Here is a 27,695-nt window from a genome sequence, read left to right on the forward strand (position 1 = left end):
CCCAGGGATTGAACCCATGTCTCCTGCATTGGCAGGCAGATTACCACTGAGCCGTCGGGGAAGCCCAGCTTGGCCATTATGACAGGTGTATGTTATCCAGGGCTCCCATGACAAATGACTGCAAACCCAGTGACTGAAAACAACAGAGATCTATTTTCTCCACGTTCTGGAGGGTATTACTCTAAAATCAAGGTTTCATCAAGGTCCCTCTGAAGTTTGTGGGCAAGAATTCTTGTCCTTGCTCTGGTTGCTGGCAATCTCTAGTATTCCTTGACTCCTGAAAGTTCAATTTCCAATCTCTGTCTCGGTCTTCTCAGAAGGACACTAGTCATTGGATTTAGGGAGGGTTCCCCAACCCATTACCCCATCTCTTCTTAATTTGGCTGTGCCAGGTCTCAATTGAGGCATGCAAGATCTTTTAGTTGGGGCATGTGAACTCTTAGTTGCAGCATGTGGGATCTAGTTCCCTGACCAGAGATCAAAACTGGGCCCCCTACGTTCGTAGCGCACTCTTTAAGTCACTGGACTGCCAGGGAAATCCCACAACTTCACCTTTATTTAACTGATTACATCTACAAGTAGACCCTATTTCCAAAGAGGGTCACGTTAAGGTTCTGGGTGGATAATATTCACTCCCATAAAATAGGTAAAATGGGGTTATTTTAATATTTGTCTCTCAATTGAAAACAGACACACAACCTCAACAGTTCAGAAATGCTGATGACAAATCTTAATGTAGAACGGCTTAGAGGTACTCTTACTGCTTGGGCTAAATATGCCTCACCTGAGACAGGTAATCAATTAAGCTCGTTCTAACCTCGCTGCCCTGAGCTTGTCATCAGGTGTTCAAGGATATTGTAGAATAACTTTTCAAGTGGAGATTCCTTAAAAAACTGGAAACAGAACTGCCATATGACCCAGCAATCCCACTCCTGGGCATACACACCAAGGAAACCAGAACTCAGAGACACGTGTACCCCAATGTTCATCACAGCACTGTTTATAATAGCCAGGACATGGAAGCAACCTAGATGCCCATCAGCAGACGAATGGATAAGGAAGCTGTGGTACATACACACCATGGAATATTACTCAGCCATTAAAAAGAATACATTTGAATCAGTTCTAATGAGATGGATAAAACTGGAGCCCATTATACACAGTGAAGTAAGCCAGAAAGATAAACACCAATACAGTATACTAACGCATATATATGGAATTTAGAAAGATGGTAACGATAACCCTATATGCAAGACAGAAAAAGAGACACAGATGTATAGAACAGACTTTTGGACTCTATGGGAGAAGGTGAGGGTGGGATGATCTGAGAGAATAGCGTCAAAACATGTATATTATCAAGTGTAAAACAGATCACCAGCCCAGGTTGGATGCATGAGACAAGTGCTCAGGGCTGGTGCAGTGGGAAGACCCACAGGGATGGGGTGGGGAGAGGGAGGTGGGAGGGGGGTTCAGGATGGGGAACACATGTAAATCCATGGCTGATTCATGTCAATGTATGGCAAAAACCACTACAATATTGTAAAGTAATTAGCCTCCAACTAATACAAATAAATGAAAAAAAGAAATGAGAGAAGATTAGATCAATAATTTCCAAAAAAAAAAAAAAGTTCCATTTTATTGTTTTTCGCCAACACACTATCCTCAAACTGTTGGGTAAAGTGTAGTGTAATGTAGACGGCAAATCTTCAACCCCCAGAAGTATTCTTTACTTCGTGGTGAAATCATTCTGAAAAAGAAGAGCCTCTACTCTGGCTCAGGTCTTGATCTGGCCCCCAGAGCTGTACGACCTGTCGGGTCATGATTTCTGCAGGCCTGGACTTCACCTTCAGGAGGATATGCCTCAGGTAGGCAGTTGTTCCTAGGGCCTCTCCAACCCCTGCATGAGTTTCCCAACTGACTCTTCCCCCATCAGATGCTAGTGGTTATTCTCGCTCTGGCCCCATCACGCCAGGCTCCAGGTGAAAGACGGTGGGCAAGTGAGTCACTCGTCTTCCCAGGCCAGTCACCAAACAGAACCAAGCCCTCTACTGCTCAGCACATCTCTGTGTTCTCCGTGGCTGCTCCCAGCCATGCTGTCCCTTACAGCCATGAGAAGATGAGCTGTGGCCCAGAGAGGTATGCCAGCTTCCCCAAAGATCCTCAGCAAATTAAAGGCAGAATGGAGAATAAACATTTGTTCCCCAGCTGCATCCACAGCGCTTCCCTACGGACAAGCCAGTTAGCTGTCCTCTCCATGACTCAAGAATGGAGCTACCGGTTTAAAGGCCAAAGTTGAAGGTTCACACCTCCAGCTCTAGCTCATGGTGTGAAAACTAGAATTCTTTGGAAGTTAATGGGGGAGCCAGAATAAGGGAATCTGCCCTTCAGATGTCTGCAGAGAACTTTGAAGTGGTGTCAAATAACCGGTTTAAGTGAAGAGCAGGTAGTTAAGAAGATGCAGAAGCAGGTCTCAAGCACAATTTACATTTATTTGCTGATGACTCTGACTAAACATACTTCAAACACAGCAGAAGTTAAAGAGTCTGTCAGGTGACGCCATCTCCTGTCGACAGCTAAAGGTCGTCCGTGCAGAGTGACCCGAGCATGTCTTCACGCTGAGGCCCCGGCTCTGGGCAGACAGCGGGTGCTGGACCTGGTCCTTCCGGCCTGGACGGGGGCCTCCTGGGAGCTACTCCTTGTTCTCATACTTGTGCTTGATGTGCTTCCACAGCTTCTGCATTTTGAAGACAAGAGCCACAAACTGAGTTTAGCGTCTGACATTGTACAACGCCTCCCACAGCCCTGGACTCTAAAACAAGCCTGAGAGAAACACGTACCACATGCAGACAGCTCGCAGCGGGCAGTCTGGAAGCAGTACTAGGCCTGACACACATTCCCAGCATTTACACAATGCTCTCAGTGAGTGTGTCGGGAAGGGGGACGCATGACCTCACTCGACAGGTAACTGAGGTAGAGAGACCAAGGGACCTGGGCGCCCAGAGCACACAATTATTAAGGAACAGAGGCTGGAAAATGTCTCATTTCTTCAACTCCCAGGTATTACTCAAGAGGTCCTAAAAGCCTGGCCCCCAAATACTTCACATTGAGCCCTATTTTAACCTCATCAGACTTATGATCCCTGGGTCAGGAACTAGCTGTATTCTCATTCCTAAAAGCACCAAGAATGGGTGGATTACGACAATCTTCTGATGCCTTCCCCACATACTGAAATGGCCAGGGGAACAGCTTGCAAATGAACAGGAGCAGCACTTCTAAGGACGGAAAGCTACCCTGGCCACAGGCTGTACATCAGGAGACAGAGCCTGCCTAGGCAGTAGGGCCAGACAGTTTCCAATTATTAACAGAGTGGTGGAACACAGCTTACTTGTCCAAGACGTTCCCTAGTATGAGTCATAAATTAAACACTTTAATTTAAGGATATAAAGTATGCAGAGCACTCAGCACAGTGCCTGGCACACAGTGACTTTAAAAGCTGTTGTTATTCTCTATCTTATGCTTCCACTTTCTCCCTGGGATTGTAAAAAATGCTAGTTTTTGAGTGGTACCTCCTACCACCTACTGCGACACCTTGCCAGCATCTCATGGAATCCTCACAATAATTCCCTGAGATAGCTACTATCATTTCTATTTCACAGATAAAAGTGAAGCTCAGAGATGTTAACTCACACAAGTTAAGTGGTAAGGCCCGGTATTCCCACCCAGGGTTCTCTGCTTTTATATCCTCCCGATCCCCCTCACCCCCTCACCTCTTAACCACTATTAATACCACCGCTGCCAGCACAGAAAGGCTTCGGAACTGAAAAGTGCTGTCCAAAAGGGCCAGCCCCAGGGTCTAAGATGTCCTATTCACGGCCCTCGCCCGCTCAAATGTGCCCTTGAAACCCTCGGACGAAACAGGGGGTCCAGCCCTGACTTGTCACTGGCCTCCTGGTGGTGTGGCCCCAATAAAACCTTTGCTCTCACTAGGCTTTAGTTTTCGCTTCTGCCAATGGAAAAGTGGGTGTGTGGGGTGGGAGGCAGCGATACTAACAGCCCCTGCACAGTGGGAGCTATTGATCCCGTTGAACATTTTAGGATTCATACGGGGGGGGCGGGGTAACGGACAGACAGCAGTCTACAGATAGAAAACATCCAGGGTTCCTCCGCAACTCGTAAAAGTAGACCGAGTCCCGCCCCACCATCACACCCACTGTCACCCCTCAGAAGGGCCCAAGGTCAGGGACGGTCCAGGCCCTCACCCCCTGGTTGATGTGTTCGTAGATCGCGTCTGCGCCTTGATCGAAGGCGCGCTCAAAGAACAGGGCGCCCAAGGCTATGGTTAGGGCGAAGGTAGAGGTCCTGCGGAACAGCACCGAGTACAACCTCGCAGTCAACGTCGGGGCCGCCATGTTTGTCCGCTGCAGAACGAGCGCCGGCGCCGCTACGACCTTTCCCTCCAAAGGGCCTCCACGTGTAATGCTTTATGGGATTTGTAGTTCTTCTGAATCTTGGCGCGCGTCGTTTTGAAGAATGGCGGTAAACTGATGGCTTGCGCAGGATTAAGGTCTCCTAAAATCTAGATCATGGAATCCCAAACAGGTTGGTGAGACATGTTACTGAATTCTACTTCCTAAGCATTAAAAAGAAAAAAAAGATTTAATATTTTCACTACAACACCCAGAAGCCCTCACGCTTCCTCCACTTCCGTTCTGTTTCCGCTTTGATTCGCAAAGGTTTCTGGGAAGGGCGGGACGCTCTCCAACGGGAGGACTACGAATCCCAGCAAGCAGTTCGCGGCGTGAGGGCGCCGGAGGAGGAGCTCGGAGCCGTCGGGCCCCGCCGAAGCAGGTATGTTCTGTGAAGGGGACATCGAGGGAGAGTTTCTCCTCACCACCCCCGCGGGAGGACTTGGGCTCTTCCAACTAGGTCGGCGAGCCCCGCTGCGGGCCGCGCTGTTTAACACGAGGTGGACTGGATACGTAGGCGAGGCCCGGATGACCCATCTCAAGCTTGTCCCCACTCCTGTCGCCTGTCAGCCCCAAGTCCAGGTCTAGAGTTGGAACCTATGGCAACAAGTCGGGTCCAGCGGGCTGAGTCTCTCTGCCCGACCCCCGGGGAAGAGGCGATTCTGCCCCTGCTTCCTGTATTCCTCATCCCTGGGTTTCGCAAGCTGACAACCTGGCTTGGAAGACAGGGGACCTAGATCCACTCTTTGCTTCTGGGGAATGGAAATAGCAAGAACTTCGGAGGACGAGCGCGGTCCAGTAAATGTTTTCTAAGAGGCCCTGGGCCCTGCACTGGGGATTCAGCGGTGAACAAGTCCCTGCCCTCGTGAAGCGCTCGTTCTAGAGTGTGTGGGGAGGGGCAGTAATAACAAGTAATACTAAGAAGAGCAGAAGACAGGTTGATTGGGGAGGGAGTGGTGGTAATATTTTAGCCAGGGTGCCCAGGACAACCCTTAACCCTAGACCTGAGTGAATGAGTAGTCGCCGTTCAAACAGGAAAAGATTGGTGCAAAGGCCTTGAGACTGCTCTGTCCTGGGGTGTTCCAGGGGAAGAAGTAGAATGGACTGTGAAGTAACTCAGATCAGCTCATATATGGCCTAGTAACCCATGATAAGGAGTCTTACTTTTTCCTTATTGTACTAGGAAGCTACTGATGGGTTTTAAGCTGGGATGTGACATGATCTGATTGTGACAAGCTGGGGTGTGACATGATCTGACATGATCTGACATGATCTGATGACTTTCAAGCTCATCATTTCTGGCTGCTCTCCAGAGGTCAGACTGAAGAGGGGAAGTTGCTGTGGTGGGAGAGGAGGCTTGATGGTAATTTAGATTAGGTTATGGATTAGAGTAGTTATCAGATTTGGGATGTATTAAGGGGATGGGTCAAACAAAACAAGCTGACAGATGCATGTAGGGGGTTCAGTTCAGTTCAGTCGCTCAGCTGTGTCAGACCCTTTGCGACCCCATGGACTGCAGCATGCCACGCCTCCCTGTCCATCACCAACTCCCGGACTTTACTCAAACTTGTGTCCACTGAGTCAGTGATGCCATCCAATCATCTCATCCTCTGTCATCCCCTTCTTCTCCTCCTGCCCTCAATCTTTCCCAGCATCAGGGTCTTTTCACATGAGTCAGCTCTTCGCATCAGGTGGCCAAAGTATTGGGAGTTTCAGCTTCAACATCAGTCATTCCAATTCAGGACTGATTTCCTTTAGGATGGACTGGTTGGATCTCCTCGCAGTCCAAGGGACTCTCAAAAGTCTTCTCTAGCACCACAGTTCAAAAGCATCAATTCTTCGATGCTCAGCTTTCTTTGTAGTTCAACTGTCACATCCATACATGACCACTGGAAAAACCATAGCCTTGATTAGATGGACCTATGTTGACAAAGTAATGTCTCTTCTTTTTAATATGCTGTCTAGGTTAATCATAGCTTTCCTTCCAAGGAGTAAGCGTCTTTTAATTTCATGGCTGCAGTCACCATCTGCAGTGATTTTGGAGCCCCCAAAAATAAAGTCTGACACTGTTTTCCCATCTATTTGCGATGAAGTGATGGGACCGGATGCCATGATCTTAGTTTTCTGAATGTTGAGCTTTAAGCCAACTTTTTCACTCTCCTCTTTCACTTCATCAAGAGGCTCTTTAGTTCTTCTTCACTTTCTGCCATAAGGGTGGTGTCATCTGCATATCTGAGGTTATTGATATTTCTCCCGGCAATCTTGATTCCAGCTTGTATTTCATCCAGCCCAGTGTTTCTCATGATGTACTCTGCATATAAGTTAAATAAGCAGGGTGACAGTATACAGCCTTGACGTACTCCTTTTCCTATGTGGAAACAATCTGTTGTTCCATGTCCAGTTCTAACTGTTGCTTCCTGACCTACATACAGATTTCTCAAGAGGCAGGTCAGATGGTCTGGTATTCCCATCTCTTGAAGAATTTTCCACAGTTTGTTGTGATCCACACAGTCAAAGGCTTTGGCGTAGTCAATAAAGCAGAAATAGATGTTTTCCTGCAACTCTCTTGCTTTTTCAGTGATCCAGCGGATATTGGCAATTTGATCTCTGGTTCCCCTGCCTTTTCTAAAACCAGCTTGAACATCTGGAAGTTCACAGTTCATGTATTGAAGCCTGACTTGGAGAATTTTGAGCATTACTAGCGTGTGAGCTGAGTGCAATTGTGCAGTAGTTTGAGCATTCTTTGACATTGCCTTTCTTTGGGATTGGAATGAAAACTGACTTTTTCCAGTCCTGTGGCCACTGCTGAGTTTTCCAAATTTGCTGGCATATTGAGTGCAGCACTTTCACAGCATCATCTTTTAGGATTTGAAATAGTTCAGCCGGAATTCCATCACCTCCACTAGCTTTGTTCATAGTGATGCTTCCTAAGGCCCACTTGATTTCACATTCCAGGATGTCTGGCTCTAGGTGAGTGATGTAGGGGGTACCGGAAAGAGAAATCAAGGAAGACATCAAAGTTTTGACCTCAGCAACTTAAAATCAATGGAATGATTTTAGCTTCTGTTTGGCCATGTTAAGCTTGAACTGCTCCTCAGACGTCAAATGGAGGTGGTTATTGTTCAGTCGCTAAATGGTGTCTAACTCTTTGTGACTCCATGGACTGCAGCACGCCAGGCTCCTCTGTCCTCCACTATCTCCCAGAGTTTGCTCATATGCATATTCTTTGATTGGGCAATGCTATCTAACCATCTCATCCTCTGCTGCCCCCTTCGCCTTTTGCCTTCTTTCCCAGCATCAGGTCTTTTCCAGTGAGACAGCTTTTTGAATCAAGTAGCCAAAGTACTGGAGCTTTAGCTTCATCACCAGTCCTTCCAAGGAACATTCAAGGTTGATGTCCTTTCCTTGACTGGTTTGATTTCCTTGCAGTCCAAGGGACTCCCAGGAGTCTTCTCCAGCACCACAATTCAAAAGCATCAGTTCTTTGGTGCTCAGCCTTCTTTATGGCCCAACTCTCATATCCATACATGACTACTGGAGAAACCATAGCTTTGACCATATGGACTTTTGTTGGCAACGTGATGTCTCTGTTTTTTAATACACTGTTAAAGTTTGTCATAGCTTTTCTTCCAAGGAGCAGGCATCTTTTAATTTCTTGGCTGCAGTCACCATCCACAGTGATATTGGAGCCCAAGAAAATAAAATCTGCCACTGCTTCTGTCCAGAGGGTAATGGGGATTTGAATCTAGAGTTCAGAGGAGAGGCCTGAGCCAGAGATAAAAGTCATTTGTGTAGGTGTGGCATTGAAAAGCAGGGACCAGATTGGAAACCTGGATCTACCTCTGACTTGTAAAAGCAACTGTAATGCCTTATGAGGGGATGGGGAGGAAAAATGTGAAATGCTCTATATCCATGACCAGTTATTTTCTATTTGCAAAGCATCTTGGTAGCCCGTTGGGACAGGAGATTGTGAAGCTTCTGGGAAAGAACATTTGTATCTTGCTGACAGCTAGTCTGGTTGATGGGAAGTTAAGAGGAGGGAGGAATTATTTTAGGTGAGATGGGTAGGGAAGACCACAGGGAGTTAAGGTGTGGCTTGTTTTATTTATTTATTTATTGCCTTTTTAGTTAATTCTCATTTTGGAGCAACACTTTTTAAAAAAATATCTAATTTTCTTTAAGCTATCCCTTTCAGTTTAGAAATTATTATTCTATATTTAAACCTAAAAAAATAAGAAAAATAACCTTAACTTTCCCTTTGATTAATATTTAAACTCAAGTTGAGCAAACAAAATTCCTTTAAACATTCAGCCCTATCTTCAGCCCAATTACACTCCCTTACACATTTAATTCCACTTAACATTTAATATATTTGATTTTCCTTTTAAGTACTTCAGATATATAACCTAACATAATTTCCCCAGAATACTTAAACAATTAACTAGAAAAGCCAATAAATTAAACTTGTAAATGTGATAAATTTTAAGTTCTTGTAAACAGCTTGATACTTTTAACAGACTTAGTCAAGTTCTCTTATGTCACTTTTTCTCAGTCTGGGGATTCAAAAAATACTGGTTCCATCTCTGTCATGAAATTAGAATATGGGGGTGGGGGGCACTCCTAGTAGCTTTTATAGCACCCCAGGTGTTATATGCAGGTGTTTAATATGCAGCCAATGTTTCCAACCTTTGCTCACTCCTCAACTTAAAATAACAAGTCTCATATAAATTACTGACAGATAATTTATCAGTTGTGTGCTTGTCCTCGGTCACTCAGTCTTGTCAGATTCTTTTCAACCCCATGAACTGTAGGCTCTTCTGTCCATGTGATTTTTCTAGGCAAGAATACTGGAATGGGCTGCCATTTCCTCCTCCAGAGGATCTTCCTGACCCAGGGATTGAGTCTACATCTCCTGCATTGGCAGGCAGATTGTCTACCACTGCACCACTGGGAAGACCATTTTATCAATTATCTAACTACAAATTTCAACTTTTATATTTAAAATTGGAATCAATTTAATCAATTCCTGAAAAACCATGCTTTTCTCTTATATACTCAACAGAATTCTTTTCAGTGAGACACTTTTAAGTACCAAGTATAGACTGATTATCGATAAACTTAGGACAAGAACATTAATACGATACCTGAGCTGCTCTTCTACCTGTATTTTCTTTTCTAAAAAATGATTGTCTCCATTAATCAAATTCCATGAAAAGTAAAAGTCGCTTAGTCATGTCAGATTCTTTGCGACCCCGTGGACTATACAGTCCATGGAATTCTCCAGGCCAGAATACTGGAGTGGGTAGCCTTTCCCTTCTCCAGGGGATCTTTCCAACTCAGGGATCGAACCCAGGTCTCCTGCATTGCAGGCGGATTCTTTACCAGCTGAGCCACAGGGAAGCCCAAGAATACTGGAGTGGGTAGCCTATCCCTTCTCCAGCGGATCTTCCCGACCCAGGAATCAAACCAGGGTCTCCTGCATTGCAGGTGGTTCTTTGCCAACTGAACTATCAGGGAATCCGAATCAAATTCTATACATGTGTCTTTAAAAAAAAAAAAAAAAGATTTATTTATTTGTTATTTATTTTTTGCTTCACTGCTGTGTGCAGGCTTTCACTCCGTATGGAGAGTGGGGGCTCCTCTTTGTTGAGGAGCCCAAGCTCTAGAGCGCAGGCCCGGTAGTTGTGGCCCATGGGCTTCGTTGCTCCCATAGCGTGTGGAATCTTCTGGAACCTGGGATCAAACCCGTGTCCCCTGCATTGGCAGGCGGATTCTTAACTGCTGGACCACTGGGGAAGTCCTCTGTTTTCAATTTTAATCTCTCCTGGAGTGTGACAGGAGACATAGCCAGTAAGAAAAGTGTTTTATCCACTTTTCTGAATTATGCTTTGCCTTCTGGTCGAGTCAGGGTTTCAGCCCACCAAGGGTGTTTGTAGACCAGCACGTTTCCGATTGGGACACGAATTTGGGGGCTGTGTCCACCCAGAGTGACTGCCTTCAGCAGAGGCTGCCAGTGGCATGCAGGGGAAGAGAAGGTTGATGAACAGTGGGACCTCAGTTCTCCAGGCTTTATTTTCTTGGGGGTATATGCTAGACTCACTGGTTAGAATGCAAATTTTTCCAGATCTGCTGAGTCAGAATTCCTGAGGATCTGATTCAGGAGACTTCATTTTTAATAAGCTCCTCACCAGGAGCAATGGAAAAATTTGAGGAGTTGTTTTCAGAGGGTTGATCTGATGCTGCCCAGAGTGGGCTGAACTAACAAGGCTGATCCAGGGGCTCAACGGTGGCTCAGTGGTAAAGAACCCGCCTGCCAATGCAGGAGACATGGGTTCAATTCCTGGTCTGGAAAGATCCCTTGGAGAAGGGAATGGCTTCCCACTCTGGTATTCTTGTCTCTCTGGTATTCTTGTCTGGAAAATTCCATGGACAGAGGAGCCTGGGACCCTGAGTCAGACATGACTTAGCGACTAAATAGCAACAACAAACCAGATGTTATTGAAATTAAAATGTGAGAAAAAGAAAATAAAGGTCAGGGGGAGGCTGGTCTAGGTGTGAAAGGGTGAGACGTGGCTTGGGCGGCAGTGGCAGAGAGTCCCATGGTATTGGGAGCCCAGGCTTGGGGGTGGAGAATGTTTTGGAATCGGGGCGTGTGGTTCAAGAGCCTCCTTCAGACGATTTTTCCCCTCTCCTGTTTGGGAGCTCTGTCCTTTCAGGAGGCCAGGGTGAGAGAGCTGTGTGGTTGCTACAAGACCTCAGGGGCATCTGAGGGAGACCCTTAGCATCTGGGGGGCCCATCAGGGGAGACATTTGGGTCTCCTAGGCACTGCTGTTGGAGCTGGGTCCCGAGCAGGCAGTCTGCAGGCCTCCCGCGTGGGGCGGGTCTGATGCCACCGACTCCAGACGGTGGGCATATGCGATGCTGGAATGTTGCCGTGCTCCTAGTGGGCGCGCCATAAAGCCACCCTCTGGCCGAGGTTTGCTGTTCACCTGGGGTCTGGTGGCGCTGTAATCAGAGGAAATGACAGGTGAGCCGAGGGCAGCCTGTGGAGAGCACAGGCCTGGATCATCACAGACTGCCTCCCAGCCCCCGCGGCCGAGCCATTGGCTTATTTTAGCCTTGTGCCAAAGCCAGCTCTGGACCCGAGCCGCTCGTGATGAAAGGAACTAAGAATATCAATGGAGCAGCCTCAAGGTGGAGCGCTGGGGACGGGAGAGCTGGGTCCCGGGTCAGCCGGGCCCCAGGGCGAGAGATGGCCCCGCCGGGCCTTGACACGTGTGGTGGCAGCTTCGTGGCAGGTGCCTGGGGATCCTCAGCACCCACCGGCCCACCCGCAGCGCTCAGGTTGATGAGAGGTCATCAGGGTCTCTCCTAGTCGTGGCTTTGAGCAAATTAGGAGTGAGTGTTTCTGAACGTGTGTCCCCATCTGTGAGATGGACGCACTGTGCGTGCGCAGAGGGTCTGTGAGGATCAGACAAGAGAATGCCTTGCACGATGGAGTCAAATCTGATTCTCTTTTCTTCCCTCTTGCTCCTCACTGCATCTCAGCTCATTGGTCATCCTTTCCTTGAGCCCGCTGGGTGTGGGCTAAGTGGGTCAGGGGGGCTCTGCTGGGGACAGAAGCCCTGCGGGGAGGGGGAGGGTGACATTCTTGCCTTGGGGGGGCCTCATGTCTCTTTTCTCGTCCTCATGCTTGTCTCCATATTCAAGCTTATGGAGAAGAGGGCGGGTGAGCCGGTGAGCAGGCGGCGGGAGGCCTTGGGCAGGGATGGGCAGGTCCCTCGCTCATCCCAGCAGATGCTCTGCATTTGAGCAGGTGCAGCCGCCGGACGGACAGACAGCTCTCTCTGCCCTGGTGGAGCTGTGTTCTAGCGGGGACGCAGCCTGTTTGACAGTAAGTCAGCATGTGAGACGAGCTCTGGAAAGCAGAGCAGGTGGCAAGAGGGACAGACGTGTCTGCTGCTGAGACTTTGGCTGCAGTTTTGAATCAGGTTTGGGGGGGGAGGAGTGAGCCCCCCGAGTGACGATGGCAACAGCAGTCACAGCCTCCACTCTCCGCGGTGGTAAATTCACAGCAGCGGCGGGGTTGCTGTTTTCTAGCTGAGGCCAGACTCCGGGAGATGAAAAGGACTTTCCGGAGGTCACCCAGCTGATAAGTGGTAGAACTGGAATTCAAACCCAGGCCTGTGTGACCCCAGAAGGTGGTCCCACCCCAGCCTTGCCCTCTGCCCGTGGCCACGCGGAGCCACTCTGTCACCTGGCAAAGGTCCAGGGAGCCAGCAGATGCTGTTGCCACCGCAGACCTGGTCTCCGGGAGTGGGCGGGCAGTGCCGCCTGTGTTCCCGGCGAGGGAGCGGGGCCGGATGGGCCTGTGTTCCCGGACGGGGCTGCGCTCACATGGTGCAGAGCGTCCTCGGAGGACGGGGATGAATCACGGCTGCAGAGAGGACCCGCTTAGTCAGCACCCCATGCTGGCATCTGGGCGCCAGGGAGACGTCCGGCCGTCCCCACCCCCGCCCCTGCCCTGCCCTCCCGCTCAGGACTGCCAAGTGCGGTGGTGCAGGTTGTGCCCTGTGCAAGGACGCCCGGCACACTCCACCTGCCAAGTTGTGTGTCTGTCCAGAGCGTTCTGCAGCCGCACCCCACCTAATGTGCACCGGGGCACTGGAGCGGGAGGTCGGGAGCCCTGGAAGTTCACACCTGGGCGGTGCCCGGCCGAGGTCACCTTGCTGGGGGCCAGCTCCTGCCCAGGGACAGGGCCTCTGCCTCCTGGGGTCAGGCCTGTGGAGGCGGCAGGAAGTGCTGGCCCCCGTAAAGCCGCTCTGCTCCCCTGACCGCATTCCCCGGGCACCAGGGGCCGGCAGAGCCGCCGTGCGGGCGGGGGTCTTAGGCTGCCGTGGGGCTGCGAACTAGCCTTGTGCCGCCTTGTGCTGGGTGCTGCGGACAGCTCACTTCCCCTCTCCTGGCCTCACTTTCCTCATCTGTATTATGGAGCAGCTGATCACAGAGGTCATTGGGCACTGATACCCTGACTTTATGGAGGCCAGTAATAATGATGGTGATGACGGCCAACGTTTCTTGAGGGCCTGCTGTGGGTCAGGCTCTCTGTTACGTGTGTGTGTGTGTGTGTGTGTGTGTGTCTGCTTTTTTTAGAGATCTCCTGGCCTAACTACCTACCTCCTGCTTTCCATGCAGGGAGACTGAGGCTTAGAGAGGGCATGTGACAGAGCCACAGCCTGGCAGAGCTGGGATGGGATGCACGGCCCATTGACCTGTCCTGGACGGCTAAGCACTTCCCCTGCCCGATGAGGGTTGGCTTGGGTGGGCAGGGGGGAGGAGGCATGGGTGGGTGTCGCTGCTGCGGCAGCCCTCAGCTGAGACTGGTGTGTCCCCCGTGGTTTGTGCATGTGAGAGACGGGGAGTGCACAAACACATGTATACACAGACACACGCAGCCCGGCCCCAAGGGCTCATCATTTGAATCGGTGTCACCGGGTAGGTTGAGGGGTGGTGTGTGTGAGGTTTTCATTTCCTGGTGGCTTGGTGGGTGACTTTCCCAGCAGACCTGAGCCCCAGGCGTGACGAGACCTGCTATTCTTCCTGGAGGTGTGATCTGGAGCACCCCAGAGCCCCTCTCTGGGCCTCAGTTTCCTCCTTGGTAAATGGGATCACGATACATACCTTTTGGGACTTGAAGGCGCCATGTGGTCCTGGGGGTGTTGTGAGTAAACAGCAGAGGAAAGCTGTCATCGGTATGACCTGTTGGCAGGAGACTCTCTTAGCCATGGCGAGTGTGGGCTCCAGAGCCGTCCCCGCTGGGTTCTCAGCCGGGCCTGGCCTCTGTCCAGCAGCATGATCTTGGCTCAGTCATTTCATTTCTGGGAGTCTCAGCGCCCTCATCTGAAACCACACAGGTTGTCCTGAGGATTCGATGAGATGACACCTTCTGGAGCTTTTAGCCCAGTGGGGGCCTGTTGTAGGTGCTCAGTGGAACCAAATACTACGTAACATTTATCGTGCACTTGCGCAATGCCAGACGTTGTTAGTGTCATTCACATTGCCAGTGTCGTTTAGCTGCTAAGTCATGCCCAACTCTTTTGCGACCCCATGGACTATAGCCCACCAGGCTCTTTTGTCCATGGGATTCTCCAGGCAAGAATAATGGAGGGGGTAGCCATTTCCTTCTCCAGGGGAATCTCTACAACCTAGGGGTCGAGCCCACGTCTCCTGCATTGGCAGGCGGGTTCTTTACCACTGAGCCCACCATGGAAACCCTGTATTGCTATTTATCTTTTACTAATAATTCATTGGATAAGCAAACTTCTGTGTGCTGCTCGCTAAGCAATTAGCCAGCCCGTCAGACCCACTGCCCCGTATTCCTAGCTTGAACGTAGAGGCCTGGAGGGGTCTGGGGTCACGCAACTGGCTTCCCAGTGCCTTGGGGGATTTTGCTCAGCCGAGTCTGCCAAGAGCCCCTGTTCCATCACAGCCTCCTGAGGGACGCCCCTCCCCTGGCCCTTCCCCCTGTCCGTTCCTCTCCTCTGAGCTGCTTCAGGCCTCGTGAACGGCTTGGTTAAGCACTCGTCTCTTGGTTAAACGTTCATCTCTTACAATTTCAATCCAATTCCTATAAGTTTATTGGCAAGATGGGGTGTATTAGAGCTGCCAAATTTAATATATCAAATCCGTGTGTCTGGGATGTGGTTTCTCAGCGGTAATAGGAGAAGAGAGGTTTTATACGTGTTCATTTTGAGTGACTGTTCCCGATCCATTACTGCCCTTGACTTAATGGCTGCTGTCTGCCGCGGGGGCGGCCTTCTCCAGGGGGCTTGTTCGTCTCTGTGTCCCTCCCCATTATCAGGAGGGATACATCCCAAGATGTGTCTATCCCCGTCCGGCTGCCCTGTGGATTGGCTCTCAGCTTTGTCTGTATTCTCCGGGCCCTGGGAGGCCAGGGCTTCTGCTGCTGGGCCCGGGCTGTTACCTGGCGACCTTGGGGAAGTCGCTTGCCCTCTCCTCCTCAGGGCCTCAGGCACCGGCTCTGGGAAAGGAGGGGTCAGACTCTAGGACCTGAAAAGTGTGGGACGATTCTGGGCTCAGCCCTTTGCCAATCCCACTTGGTGGCCCCAAGTGGGCCCGTTTGTCCTCTCATCTTGTGACACCAAACGGGGACCCAGGGGCTGGCCATGAGTCATAGAGTTGCCACCTGCCTCTGGCTGCGGTGCTTACCACCAGTGAGGGGTCTCACGGGTCTGAAGACCCTGAACCATTCTCGTTTCCCTCCGTGATCACCACCTGAGCGTTCAGCTGCCTGCATGTCTGCCCGAGCCCTCTGGCTTCTTTAAGCCTCGAGCTGGCTGTGGAAGAGCGGACACCAGCGGCAGGATCGTCGGGCACCAGGGGTTGCCTCCCGCGTACCATCTGTGTGACCTTGAGCGAGTCACTTCCTCTCTCTGAAACTCAGTTGTTCGCATAAGGAAAATGGAAATTCGTTCATTTTTTCAACACACATTTGGTTGCCTTCTCTATACTGTGCACCACTTTGGGGGCTACAGAAACACACGAAACAAAATACCGCAGCCCACAAGCATGTATATTCCCGTAGAAGAAGCAACATAATAAACATAACAAATAACGCCACTTCAGAGGTGGCAAAGTGGAGCAGGGAATGGGAAAGCCCAGCCGAGGGTTCTGCTGTTTTCAGTGAAGTAGTCACGGGAGATTACTGAGAAGGTAGTGTGTGAGCAAAGATGGAAGGAGCACAGCTCTGAGAGAGGGATGAGAGGTGTGGGGGGGCCCTGCGGGGGGCTGTCCAGTGGGGGGCAGGTGGCCGTTCCCCAGCCTGGCTGCAGATGAGAATCCCCAGGGAGCGTTGAAACACCCTGATGCCCCCCAGCCTCCCCCACTGTGGCTCTGCTTTCGCCAGCCCGGGACAGAAGCTGGGCATCAGCACTGTTAAAAGAGGGACTTCCCTGGCGGTCCAGCAGTTAAGACTCCGCGCTTCCAGCGCAGGGGGTGCAGTTTCGATCCGTGGTCGGGGAACTAAGATCCCACATGCTGTGTGGCCAGGGCCAAAAAAATAATAAAATTGAAAAAATAAAATTGAGTGAAAAAAAAATAAAGAATTGTCAAGGACCGCTCCGGAATGTGGCGTCTCAGGCTCTGAGTGTCTGCCCGTGTGGTTCCTCCCTGGCGGTCCGGGAGCCTCTCTCCCCCGGCACGGCCGGCCCGGGTGCGCCCCTCTGCACTCCGTGCCCTCCACGCTCTGACCCAGCGCTCTGGCCTCGCAGGCAGCGGCAGCTCCCGGCGCGGGTCCCCATGGGGAAGCGTTACTTCTGCGACTACTGTGACCGGTCCTTCCAGGACAACCTGCACAACCGCAAGAAGCACCTGAGCGGCCTGCAGCACCTGAAGGCCAGGAAGCTCTGGTACGACGCGTTCCGAGGTGAGCTGCCGGCCGGCGCCCTCTGACCGCGCTGACCCTCCACGGGGCAGCGCCCCGGGCCAGTGACCGAGCCAGAGGGAGGCCCAGGCCGCTGGCCCCCGGGCCAGGCGCGCCCTCGGAGGGGCAGGCGGAAGGCCCACTCCTCTCCCCGAGGTTCTGACTGGAGGCTCCGTTCTCAGACCCCTTGCTCGGCTCCGGGGAACACCGGGGATGGGAGAGGGCCTCTCTGAGGAGCTGGTGTTCCCGCCCTCGGCTTAGGGAAAAGCCCGGGCTCCATCCTGATCAGGTGTTCTCGTAGCAGGGGAGAAAGGGCGAGGAGCAGGGCTGAAGCTGGCCACGGGGCTGGGGAGCACTTGGCACGTGCCTGACTGCCCACGAGGCTCTGAAGACCTAAGGGTGAATAAAACAGGGCCCCTCTCCCCTGTGACCTTACGCCCCGTTACAACAGCATGCTCAGGGTGGAACCCCTGTCCTGCCCAGGCCTCCGTGCCCTGCTGACCTTTCCCTCCAAGCTCCAGCCACGCTGGCCACAGCTAGTACTGTCCTCTCAGCTGCCAGGCCTTTCCTGCTGTCCTGCCCTCCCCCAAAGTGTCCTCCGGGACGCCCTCTCCGACCCCTGGGCCAGGGCAGGTCATCTGGCCGCGTGCTGGCTGTTTACCTCGCTCATCGCCGCATGGATTAGTGTGACTGTCGGAGTGGAAGGAAGGACCAGGTCTGACTTGTCCTCCGCTGAGTCCTCATCCTGGCACAGCGCCTGGCGCCCAGGACGTGCCCGGGAAATGTTTGCCAGGCAAATGTCTCAATGAACGAGCAAACAGACCCAGGTCCTTGGAGAGCTGAAGCGAGAGGGCCGGTGGGGTCAGACCGCGGGAGCCCTGAATGCCGGGCAGAGGGGGGCCCTGGGCTGGGGGTTCTCAACCCGGATGCACTTCAGCATCACCGAGGAGCATTTTAACAGTTCTCAAACCCTCCCCTCAGATGAAAGAAAACAGAAGCTGGGAAAGACAGGCTGGGACTCAGTAGACTTGAAAAGCTGCCTGGAGCTTCTGCTGTGTGGCTGGAGTTGGAGCCAGCAGCCAGATGCTGGGCAGCCTGGAGCCCTTCCCCATAGGGTTGTCTTGACAACCTTGTCAAGACTCAGACTCGGCCCCTCTTCCAGTTTCTCTGTCCTGCCTGGGAGACGGGTGGCAGGGGAGGCTCTGAGCAATGTCCAGATGCCTTCCACCGGCCCACCTCCCCAGGCGAAGCCTCTGGCACCCCGGGTGGGCTGAGCAACAAGCCTAGTGCTGACAGATGGACCCCGCCCCACGCTGCCAGCCCCACCCACGCTCCAGCAGGCAGGCAGGCCAGGCATGAGTCCTCTGATAACTAGCTGCAGACCTCAGCAGCCCAGCCCCACCCCCGGCCGTCAGCTGGCCCACCTGAGGTGAGGAGCCCCGTCCATCAGCTTCGCCCTGCTGCTGCTCCATCGCTCAGCTGTGTCCAGCTCTTTGCCACCCTGTGGACGGCAGCCCTCCAGGCTCCTCTGTCCATGGGATTTCCCAGGCAAGAATACTGGAGTGGATTGCCAGTTCCTCCTCCAGGGGCTCTTCCTGAGCCAGGAATTGAACCCGAACCTTCTGTGTCTCCTGCGTCGCAGGCAGATTCTTTACCCACCGAGCCATCAGGGAAGCTCAACCCAGGGAGTCAGCAGCCACACGGGAGAAGGCAGGGGCTTGAGGCTCTCCGCTAGGGCGCAAACTTGGCGCTGCCAATTCCTCCCTGTGAGCCCCTTTTCCTTGCATGAACCTCAGTATTCCCATCTGCAAAATGGGCCTGCTTGCATACATGACCGGTTTATGAGGAGGTCATGGAGTAAAAGCTGCACTTGTTTGAGCTTCCACTTCTGGCTGCACGTTAGCGTCACTGGGGACCCTGGTGCTGAGGCTGCTCCCAGCCCCACTTTCCTGGCAAAATTGTAATGTGTGGCGTCCTCTGCCAAGTGCTCTCCATCCATTAACTTATTAAATGTTCACAGCAGGTGAGCATTTTCCTCCCATTTTACATGTGGGGAACCTGAGACGTGGAGAGATTAAGCAGCTTGCCTGGGGTCCCGTGAATCTAGGCTCCGAAGCCCCTGGTCTTTTCTTTACCCCAGCGGCCTCTGGAGAAGGTGGTGGACAGACAGGGTTAAGTGCACAGCTCGGGCCTGGCCACCCCCTCCTCCAGGGCGACGTGAGGGCTCTGAGCCAGGGCGCCGTCCTCGTGGGCCTCACTCACCCACGGATTTTGACCAATTGATTCCTTGCCCACCAAGGAGCACACAAGGTTTAAACTTAAAACAGAATTTAAATTCTAACATGTAAGATTTAATATTCAATATGGGATTCCCTGATGGCTCGATGGTAAGGAATCGTCTGCAATGCAGGAGATCCAGGTTTGATCCCTGGGTTGGGAAGATCCCCTGGAGAAGCAAATGGCTAGAGAGTCTTAGGAAGTTGCAATGACAGTACACAGAAGTCTTCTTCCGATTGAACCTGGGTCTCCATTCCGGGCAAATTCTTTACTGTCTGAGCCACGAGGGAAGCCCAGGAAACCCACGTCCCTGGTGACTTGGTCGGTACAGAAGCCGCCTGAAGTGCAAGAGACACAGGAGATGGGGGTTCGGTCCCTGGGTCGGGAAGCTCCCCTGGAGGAGGAGATGGCAGCCACTCCACTATTCTTGCCTGGAGAATCCCGTGGACAGAGGAGCCTGGCAGGCTACAGTCCATGGGGTCGCAAAAGAGTCAGACACAGCTTAACGACTAAACCTTCTGATGCCAGGACTTAAAACAACTCCCCAGGTGATCCGCTGTGCATGGTTGAGAGTCCCTGACCTCACGCCCGTCCTGGCTTTGGGCTGGATGGGGCTGAGGCCTTCTGAGGCTCGGCTCCCTCTCCCCCGCGTTCCTGCCCGTGGTCGGCCCCTCGTCCCCTCCTCGCTGGGTGAGGCGCTCTCCCCTTCCCTGGTGTCGGTGGTCAGAAGTGCCCGTCTGCAGCCACATTCTGAGCCCGGCTTCTGTCTCCTTGCAGACGCAGCTGCCATCTTGCTGGATGAGCAGAACAAGAGGCCCTGCCGGAAGTTTCTCCTGACAGGTAAGCTGCCGTCCAGGTCCCTCAGGGACCCATCTGGCCTGCCTGGACCTCTGCACAGCCCGCCCCCTGCACTCACCCCAGCCACCACCCTGAGCCTGCTTCGTGGTCTCAGTCACCTGGGGCCTTCCCAGGGGGTTGGGCCTTATGACAGCTAGGGCTTGGTCCTCAGCTCTTCAGACCTCAGCGTGTGATTTTATCAGGTCACCCAGGACAAGCAAGCACTGGGTGAACGAGAGCCTGCGAGTCAATCCAGGAGACACTGATGGGTGTAATAGACTGGCTGATTAAGTTAGCCTGGGAGCCCAACCTTCACCACGCCCTCCCTCCCTCCCTCCCTCCCGGCAGGCACGGCTGGAGACGCTAACAGGTCCAACAATAGCAAGAAGCTTCAGAGTTCGAACAGAGGGTGCTGGGTGTTGCTTTCACTGCTCAGTACCCAGCTAATAAAGATGCATGTAGTTCAAAGAGATAGAAACCTCAGCAAGTGGAGGAACCAAAGGCAGGTGAAAACTAGGGTAGGAAGAATAGGGCAAGGGCAGGAGAACAGTTCGTCTCCTCCAGGCTTGCCCCGGGGTCCTGTGTGCTCACTAAGGGTCTGGCCGTGAGTTTCCTCGAAGCCAAAGCAAAGAGGAACACCATGGTGGTTAGCAAGCTGTAAGAAGGAGCTTGGCACCAGAGACAGGCACTGCTGTTGGCCTCGGAAAGCGGGGTGAATGACTACGCTCCCCTCAGGAGACGGCGCTGCCCCCAGTGTGTCCTAAACACGATGTGGTCCGCGAGGCTCTTAGGACACCTCTATCTCCTGTGTTTGTTTGTTTTTTCTCTATTTTTATTGGGTTGATTTACAGTGACTTACAGTGTTGATTTACAGTGATATATTAGTTTCAGGTGTATGGCAAAGTGATTCAGTTATATGTATATTTATACCCACTGTTTGTTTGTTTTAGATTCTCTTCTCATATAGGCCGTTACAGAGAATTGAGTAGAGTGCCCGTGCTATACAGCAGGTTCTTATTAGTTATCTGTTTTATATTCAGGAGGCTGTATATGTCCAGTTTATCCCTCCCCCAGCCCCACAGTCTCTTGTTATTTTGAGACACTTTTTGGTCTCCGCAGTTGAGATTCGGAAAGCCACCCTGGACTCTGGCACCTCCTAGACAACGCTGCCGTGAGAGCCTTCTGGGGAGCAGTCCAGCTGCTTGTGTCCCCCCAGCCACGCGCCATGGGCAGGGGCCCCCGGGGGGCGGGCGCGAGGCAGCAGGGCCCTCGCAGGGTCCCACCACAGCTTGATGGGGCTGGGAGGTGACGGGGACAAGCCTGCAAAGGCTTAATGGAGCCCAGTCACCAGAGGCGCTTCCATGATAAGTTGGTAAAGAATCCACCTGCAATGCAGGAGACCCCGGTTTGATCCCTGGGTCGGGAAGATCCCCTGGAGAAGGACAGGCTACCCACTCCAGTATTCTTGGGCTTCCCTTGTGGCTCAGCTGGTAAAGAATCCACCTGCAATGTGGGAGACCTGGGTTTGATCCCTGGGTCGGGAAGATCCCCTGGAGAAGGGACAGGCTACCCACTCCAGTATTCTGGCCTGAGAATTCCATAGACTGTATATTCTATGAGATTGCAAAGAGTCGGACACGACTGAGCAACTTTCACTCAGTCACTCACTAGAGTGGGTGTGCTACAGTGGACTTTGGTCTCCGGCCAGGGAAGGGCTGTGAGCAGGGCCTGGGCGACCAGACAGGCCGTTCTGGCAGCTCCTGTGGCCAGGCCAGAGAGAGTGCAGCTGCCTCTTCAGGGCTAGGGTGGCCACTCCTTACTCCCTGGAGCCAGCGTGGCCCTCCTAGGCTGCCCCTCAGCCCGGGGAGGCCGTTCGGCAGCGAGTACCTCTGTCCTCCGTTGCAGGCCAGTGCGACTTTGGCTCCAACTGCAGATTCTCCCACATGTCGGAGCGAGACCTGCAGGAGCTGAGCGTCCAGGTGGAGGGTGCGTCTCCAGGGGCCCTGGGCTGGGGGGCAGGGGGTGCGGGGGGGGGTGCTGCCCTGCGTCTCCCCCACCCCCTCTTTTGTGACTGCCGTGTCGGGTGGCCCGTGGCTTCAGGAGCCGCCTTCCGTTCACCCCGGGCATGAGTGCGGAAGGAGCCAGAAGCTCCCGTCCGCGTCCCCGGCTGGGTTTAATGTGAGACGCATGGCTTCCTGTCCGGGAGTCCTGAGGGTGTGCCTCAGCCCCGCCAGCCTACCCTTCATTCTTGTACACCCACCTGCCCTTCCTCAGTCAGGCCACGTGTTTGGGGTCCCTCCCCGGCCTCTGGCAGCTCCCCTGTTGCCGCTCTGGGTCCAAGGGGATGAAGAGAGCACCTTCCCTGACCTCAGGGCGCTCCATGGAAAGGTGATGTCAGCGTCCGCCTGGAGACCGGCCCGCCAGCCTTTGTCCGCCATTCACATCTTACCGCAGCAATTAGAGAAAAGGGAATTCCCTTTTAGGTGGTCTTTATCGATCTTCTGCTGCCCCTCACTGAGCCCATTGAGAAACAGAGCCTTGCCTGAGCCCCCGCTGAGCGCGGTGCCTCCCTCCACATGGCCAGTGAGCGTCTGGGGTGGCCTGGCCTTGGCCCTCATCCCCTGATGGGGTTCACTCCCTTCTGCCCAGTCAGACCCTGTGGGCAGTGCCTGCCCCAGGGGGCTGGTGGCAGCGCGGCCGCAGCCCTGGCACAGACAGAGGTCTCTCGGCGCTTTTCCAGGGCAGAAGTGGGGCCCATGGGCCAGGCCGGCGCATCCCAGCAGCCAGCTACATCTGCAGGCCCTCCCCACCGCCGCCTCTCAGAACCGATGGCCCGTGGAACGGGCAGCACACAGGCTCTGCCCTGGTCTGCAGCCCACACTGCCTCGCCGACCCCAGGAGGGTTTGGGCCCTCCTGAAGACCAGGCTCTCAACACACTTTATCCCGCGTCCACCTCCAGAAAGCCAGGGGGCAGCCATGGTTAGGTCTCCATTGATGAGGAAGCAGGGAGGCCGGGGGTGCTGCCTGGGGAGGCAGGCGGCTGCAGGTGGAGACGCCAGAGGCTTCACTCCTGGCCTCCCAGCCTGTGCCCCCCCACCCCAGAAGGTTCCACCTGCCATGTGGGAGCGTGGGAGTGAGCATGGCCCTCACTCGCTCATCCGTCTGTCCCCCCAGAGGAGAGGCGGGCCAGGGAGTGGCCGCTGGACGTCGCCGAGCTTCCTGAGGTCCGCCTGGAGGACTGGCTGGAGAAGCGAGCCAAGCGGCTGAGCTCCGCCCCAAGCAGCAGGTACGGCCCCGGGGTCCCGCCTCTGCGCCCTCCAGGAGCAGGACCCCAGCCAGCTCGCCCTTGCCGCCACCAACTGCCCAGGGGCCAGACACGGATGCCCGCATCGGACTCCCCAGGGGGGCCACATCGGGGCTCTCGGCCCCCAGGCCCTGGCCAGAGGCTGACGGGCACTTGCCTGTAGGTTCCCGTGCCTGGCCTTGTGCCCGGCCTTGTGCCCGGCCCTGGTGTCCCCCCCTTACGGCAGTCTGCCCTGGCCGAAGGCAGGCAGGTGGCCAAGGCAGCTTGACTCCGCATCACCACGTGTCCCTCCCCAGAGGGAGGGGCCGGACCATGGTCACTGTCCCCTCTAGACCCTGCCAGAGGGCCACGGTTGCCCCGACCCTGCAGAAGGGGAAGGGAGGCTCGTGGGAGGTGTGACGTGTCGGGGGGCACACAGCTCTGAGTGGGCAGAGCCGGGATGGCACGGGGGGTGACAGACTCCTCGCCATTGGCCTTGAGGAGGGGGCTGGGGTGGGGCTGACCCAGCTGCTGCCTGGGCCCAGGAGTAGACAGGGTGCCCTTCACCCCTCCTACGGGAGCAGCCTGGGTCAGACACCCAGGTTCTGCCCCTCAAGGTCACGGCCAAGCCAGAGCCGGGGCTCCTGGGGCCTTCCCCCAGATATTGAGAGAGAAGGGAGGAAGAGGGCTACGGGATGTGCTCGGGAGCTGCCCGACGTGGTGAGGTCGCCCGTGCCCGGCTGCACCGGGGCTCCAGAACCGGTGATGTCTGCGGTGGCACCTCCTGGTCAGTGGCCCGGCCGGCACAGTCTGTGGGGTGAGGCCTCCCCTTGAGGCTCCAACAGGAGGTGAGGGCAAGCCTCCTGCCTTCTCCATGCCCCAGTGAGGAGAGCGCGTTAAGCTGTTTTAAAATTAATCCTGCTTTTAAATCTGTGCCCAGTTTGTCCCCCGACCTTGAAAACACAGCACGGCCGCGACTCTTATGTTGGAGCGTGACGGCCCCTCCTTCTGGTCCCATCAGGAGCAGTTATGACCTTGGAGGTCCATCCTCCACACAACCACCCCAACCAGCTTCTAGAACACTCCCCGGCCCCAGCCCCTGCGAAACGCTCCGGGCCTCCTCCCCCTCAGGGGAGCCTGGACTCCGCCGCCCACTTCGAAGGGCCCTGACTAAACTTCTCTGCCGCCTCCGTGGCCCGTGGGGGTCACCTTCTCACCTCCCCCATCCTGTCAGGACGCTTGGCGGCTTCTTAGATGTGGTGGGCGTTCCTGATTTTGGGGCGCCTTGTGCTATTTCCTCGGCCTGGAACTCCCCCCTCCCCATGTCTGCCTGGCAGAGTCAGACTCATCCTTCAAGCTTTAGCTGAGACGTCTCCCCTCCCCGGCCCGCCCCGCCCTGGGCCTCCCCCTCATGCCCGGAGCTCACGCGTCAGCAATGTGGTGCGGCCCCAGGACACGCTGGCTGAGGAGGGCATCTGGGGCGAGGGGCCGCCTGGCGGACCATTCCTGGGTGTTAGTGCCGCAGGCGCCCGGGGGGACGGGCCTGGGGGCCCCTCCACCTCTCGGTGTGTGTCTGTTCCCCCCACCAGGACACACAGGGCCCAAATGGCTGCCTGGCCCACCTGGGGCCACCCAGCCCTGAGGGCTCCGACCCCCAGGCCGAGCAGAGCCCTCAAGCTGAGCCCGGCCAGCCCTCCTTGTGAAGGGGAGATGCAGGCTGGAGGGGGCCCCAGCCTGCTGCTTGCGTGTCCCCCATCCCCCACCCCAGCAGACTGACCCTGAGGGGCCTGCTGGAGCGGGCCGTGCTGGGAGCGGGGGGCCGGCCTCAGACCAGCAGGCTAATCCCCGGCCAGGCCAGGGCTCATCCCGCTTTCCATTGTTGGCGCTTCAGATTGTACTTTATCCATCTTAATCTCCCCTCTGCACCCCTCCCCGAGCCGGGCGCTCCTGTTCAGCCCAGGCGCCTCCCTGAGATTCTCTCCTCCTAACTGGGCCCAGGGCGGAGGACAGCGAGAGAGGAGAGCTGCCCCTGTCCCCGTGCGGGGCACACTGGGCGCCTGCATCCCCGTCCGCCCGCGTCCCCGTCTGCTCTGTGCAGGCTGGAGGGGCCTGCGGGCCTGGGGAACGTGTGTGCCCTTCTCCTGGCGGGAGCCCGCGTCTGCCCCGGGTCCTGGAGGCAGGACGGGGCTTCTCGATGGGTCACACCCTCTCTGTGGAGCAGCAGGGCACCCTGGCCCCGCGGAGAGCCCGGGCTTGGCGGGCACCCGGGGCATCCCTTCCAGCAGCCGCGAGGCCCCCCACCTCACTCCCACCCTTCTCTGCGGGTGCTGGAGTTTTTGACGTCTCCCCGAAGCCATAAATCACGGTGGGAGCCGCTCTCTGCGCTTTCCAGCAGGCAGCAGACAGCCGAGCAGGGATTCCCCTGTCCTCACGCCTTGGGAGGCCCCGAGGCCACCTGACGCCCTTCGTCTGGGTCTGGGTCTGGGTCTGACGGCGGGTCAGGCCAGAGAGGGGCCCCAAGCCTCCAGACCTCCTGCAGACAGCTGGCCATGGCCGGCCCCGGGCCTACCGCCAGCCGCCAGGACCTCGACCGCACTGAATGCGGGGCCTGGGGGTGAGGGGGTTGAGGGGAGGGCTGGGCAGGCTGAAGCGCGAGCAGCAGCCTGCGTGGGGCTCAAGTCCAGGAGGATCAAGCGGCTGTGGAGGCAGCGGGTGGGGCAGGCTCCCTGAGGATAGGGCCGCCCCAGGCTGCGCACAGCAGGGGTGCGTGCTTCACACAGGCCCTGGTCCCCAGGAGGGGAGGAGAGTGAACAGCGTGAGAAATGAGGCTTTATAAAAAAAAAAAAGTTAGACAATATTTTTTTTTCTGATTTCAAAGGCTTGCGTGCTTGTAAAACTTTTCTTGAAAAGTATAAAAGAAGTAGAAAAAAAATCACCCATAAGTGCACCACTCAGATAGAACCACTGTTAACATTTTGCTGTGTCTTCCAGGTTTTTTTTCTTTTTATGCATTTATATATGTTATATATCTTTAAACAAAAATAGTATCATGCTATATACATTATTTTATAAGCTGCTTTTTCTACCCCCCTCACACAGTATGTCATGACACCTTCCTCATCAGTGCATATAAGTCGGCCCCTGTTCTGACACAGGTTGCATAGCATTCTCTGCTGTGAACGTGCATATATATTTATCCATTTAGCCCTCCCCCACAGGTGGACTCCTTGGGTTCCTCCCATCTCTCATAGCTGTCTGTGCCCCCAACCCCCACTATTTCCTTGGGCGCATTCCTAGAGGGGTGGCTCAAAGAGCCTGCGTGTTTCTGAGGCTCTGCCTTCCTGAACTGGTGATTCAGGCAGCGGGTCCCCCCCCACAGCTGGGGTGTTGGGGAGCGTGAGCTGGGCGGGGGGGGGGGGGGGGGGGTTGTGCCCCAGCCTGGGCCGCGGCGCCGCACTCTTAATTCTCCGTCTTTCCCTCTGGGTCTAGGGCTGAGCCCGTGAGAGCCACCATGTTCCAGTACCCCGTGGGCTGGCCGCCAGTCCAGGAGCTGCCTCCGTCCCTGCGGGCACCCCCGCCTGGGGGGTGGCCCCTTCAGCCCAGCGTCCACTGGGGCTGAGCCCCTACTCCCTGCCTGGCGAGCTCGTGAGTCGGCCACAACCAAGAGAAGGGCTCCTACGGCGGACACCGAGGCCCCCTCCCGCTGCGCCCCATGGAGCGTGAGAAACTCAAGCCTGGGCCCCCTCCCGCTGCGCCCCATGGAGCGTGAGAAACTCAAGCCTGGGCCCCCCCGAGACCTGAGCGCCCCCGCCCCCGCCAGGTGCAACCCTGGTCCTGACTGGGTACCAAGCCGCTCCATGCCCACCCCCTCAGGGGACATTTCAGAGGACTTCCTTCCGGATGTTTATAAACAAAGTCTGTCACCACAGTTGCGTGGCTGCCCTTGCCCCTCGCCTGGCGCTCTCTGCTCCGCGCTCTGGCCCTGGGTCGGAGATGGGCGACGTGAGGTCCTCTCCAGCCTGACCGGTGCTTGCTGCCCTCTCCCTGGGGGGTGGCGGAGGCTCAGTGCGGCTGGGCAGGACTGGTCCAGACCAGGCGTGGCTCCGGATCTGGGGAGGGGAGCTGAGGACCGGGTCTGCCGTCCCGGCCCCCACATCCACCCGTGCCAAACACGAGGTGGCACAGCTTGGGCGGGGCTCAGAGCCGGGTCTCCGGCCTGGATGGTGTGGAGAAGTGGGTGAGACCCCCAGAGGGCAGGCCCTGGGCTGGGGCGAGCAGCCTGGCTGAGCGTCCCAGCACCAACATCAGGGGGGCTTCCACCCTGGAGGAGCCAGCCCCCTGATGGGTGGGAAGACCACACAGGCGGCCCAGGGCGTCCGCAGCCCAGC

At 55.0% G+C, this 27,695-nt stretch overlaps 2 protein-coding genes across 3 annotated transcripts; one reads left to right on the top strand and one right to left on the bottom strand.

Annotated features, from left to right (window-relative positions):
- Window positions 1-2,470: 2,470 nt before the first annotated feature.
- On the bottom strand, window positions 2,471-4,453 carry UQCR10 (ubiquinol-cytochrome c reductase, complex III subunit X). Its single transcript, XM_065904324.1, has 2 exons — window positions 4,260-4,453; window positions 2,471-2,734 (listed from the first exon to the last, which is right to left on the bottom strand). Exons 1-2 carry the CDS (start codon window positions 4,407-4,409, stop codon window positions 2,690-2,692), a joined length of 195 nt encoding a protein of 64 aa, XP_065760396.1. The 5' UTR covers window positions 4,410-4,453; the 3' UTR covers window positions 2,471-2,689.
- A 294-nt stretch (window positions 4,454-4,747) lies between these two features.
- Window positions 4,748-27,233, top strand: ZMAT5 (zinc finger matrin-type 5). 2 transcript variants are annotated; one of them, XR_010658871.1, is made up of 7 exons: window positions 4,748-4,848; window positions 16,758-16,912; window positions 19,964-20,026; window positions 21,929-22,009; window positions 23,199-23,310; window positions 26,797-26,998; window positions 27,045-27,233. XR_010658871.1 is itself a non-coding variant. In XM_065904762.1 (6 exons), the coding sequence occupies exons 2-6, from the start codon at window positions 16,786-16,788 to the stop codon at window positions 26,924-26,926; spliced, it is 513 nt and encodes a 170-aa protein (XP_065760834.1). In that variant the 5' UTR covers window positions 4,748-4,848; window positions 16,758-16,785; the 3' UTR covers window positions 26,927-27,233. The 2 variants fall into 2 exon arrangements, 1 of the variants encoding a protein (XP_065760834.1); XM_065904762.1 differs by having other exon boundaries at window positions 26,797-27,233.
- Window positions 27,234-27,695: the final 462 nt, after the last annotated feature.

Source organism: Muntiacus reevesi, chromosome 13 (genome assembly GCF_963930625.1).
Source record: "Muntiacus reevesi chromosome 13, mMunRee1.1, whole genome shotgun sequence".
Lineage (NCBI taxonomy): Eukaryota > Metazoa > Chordata > Mammalia > Artiodactyla > Cervidae > Muntiacus > Muntiacus reevesi.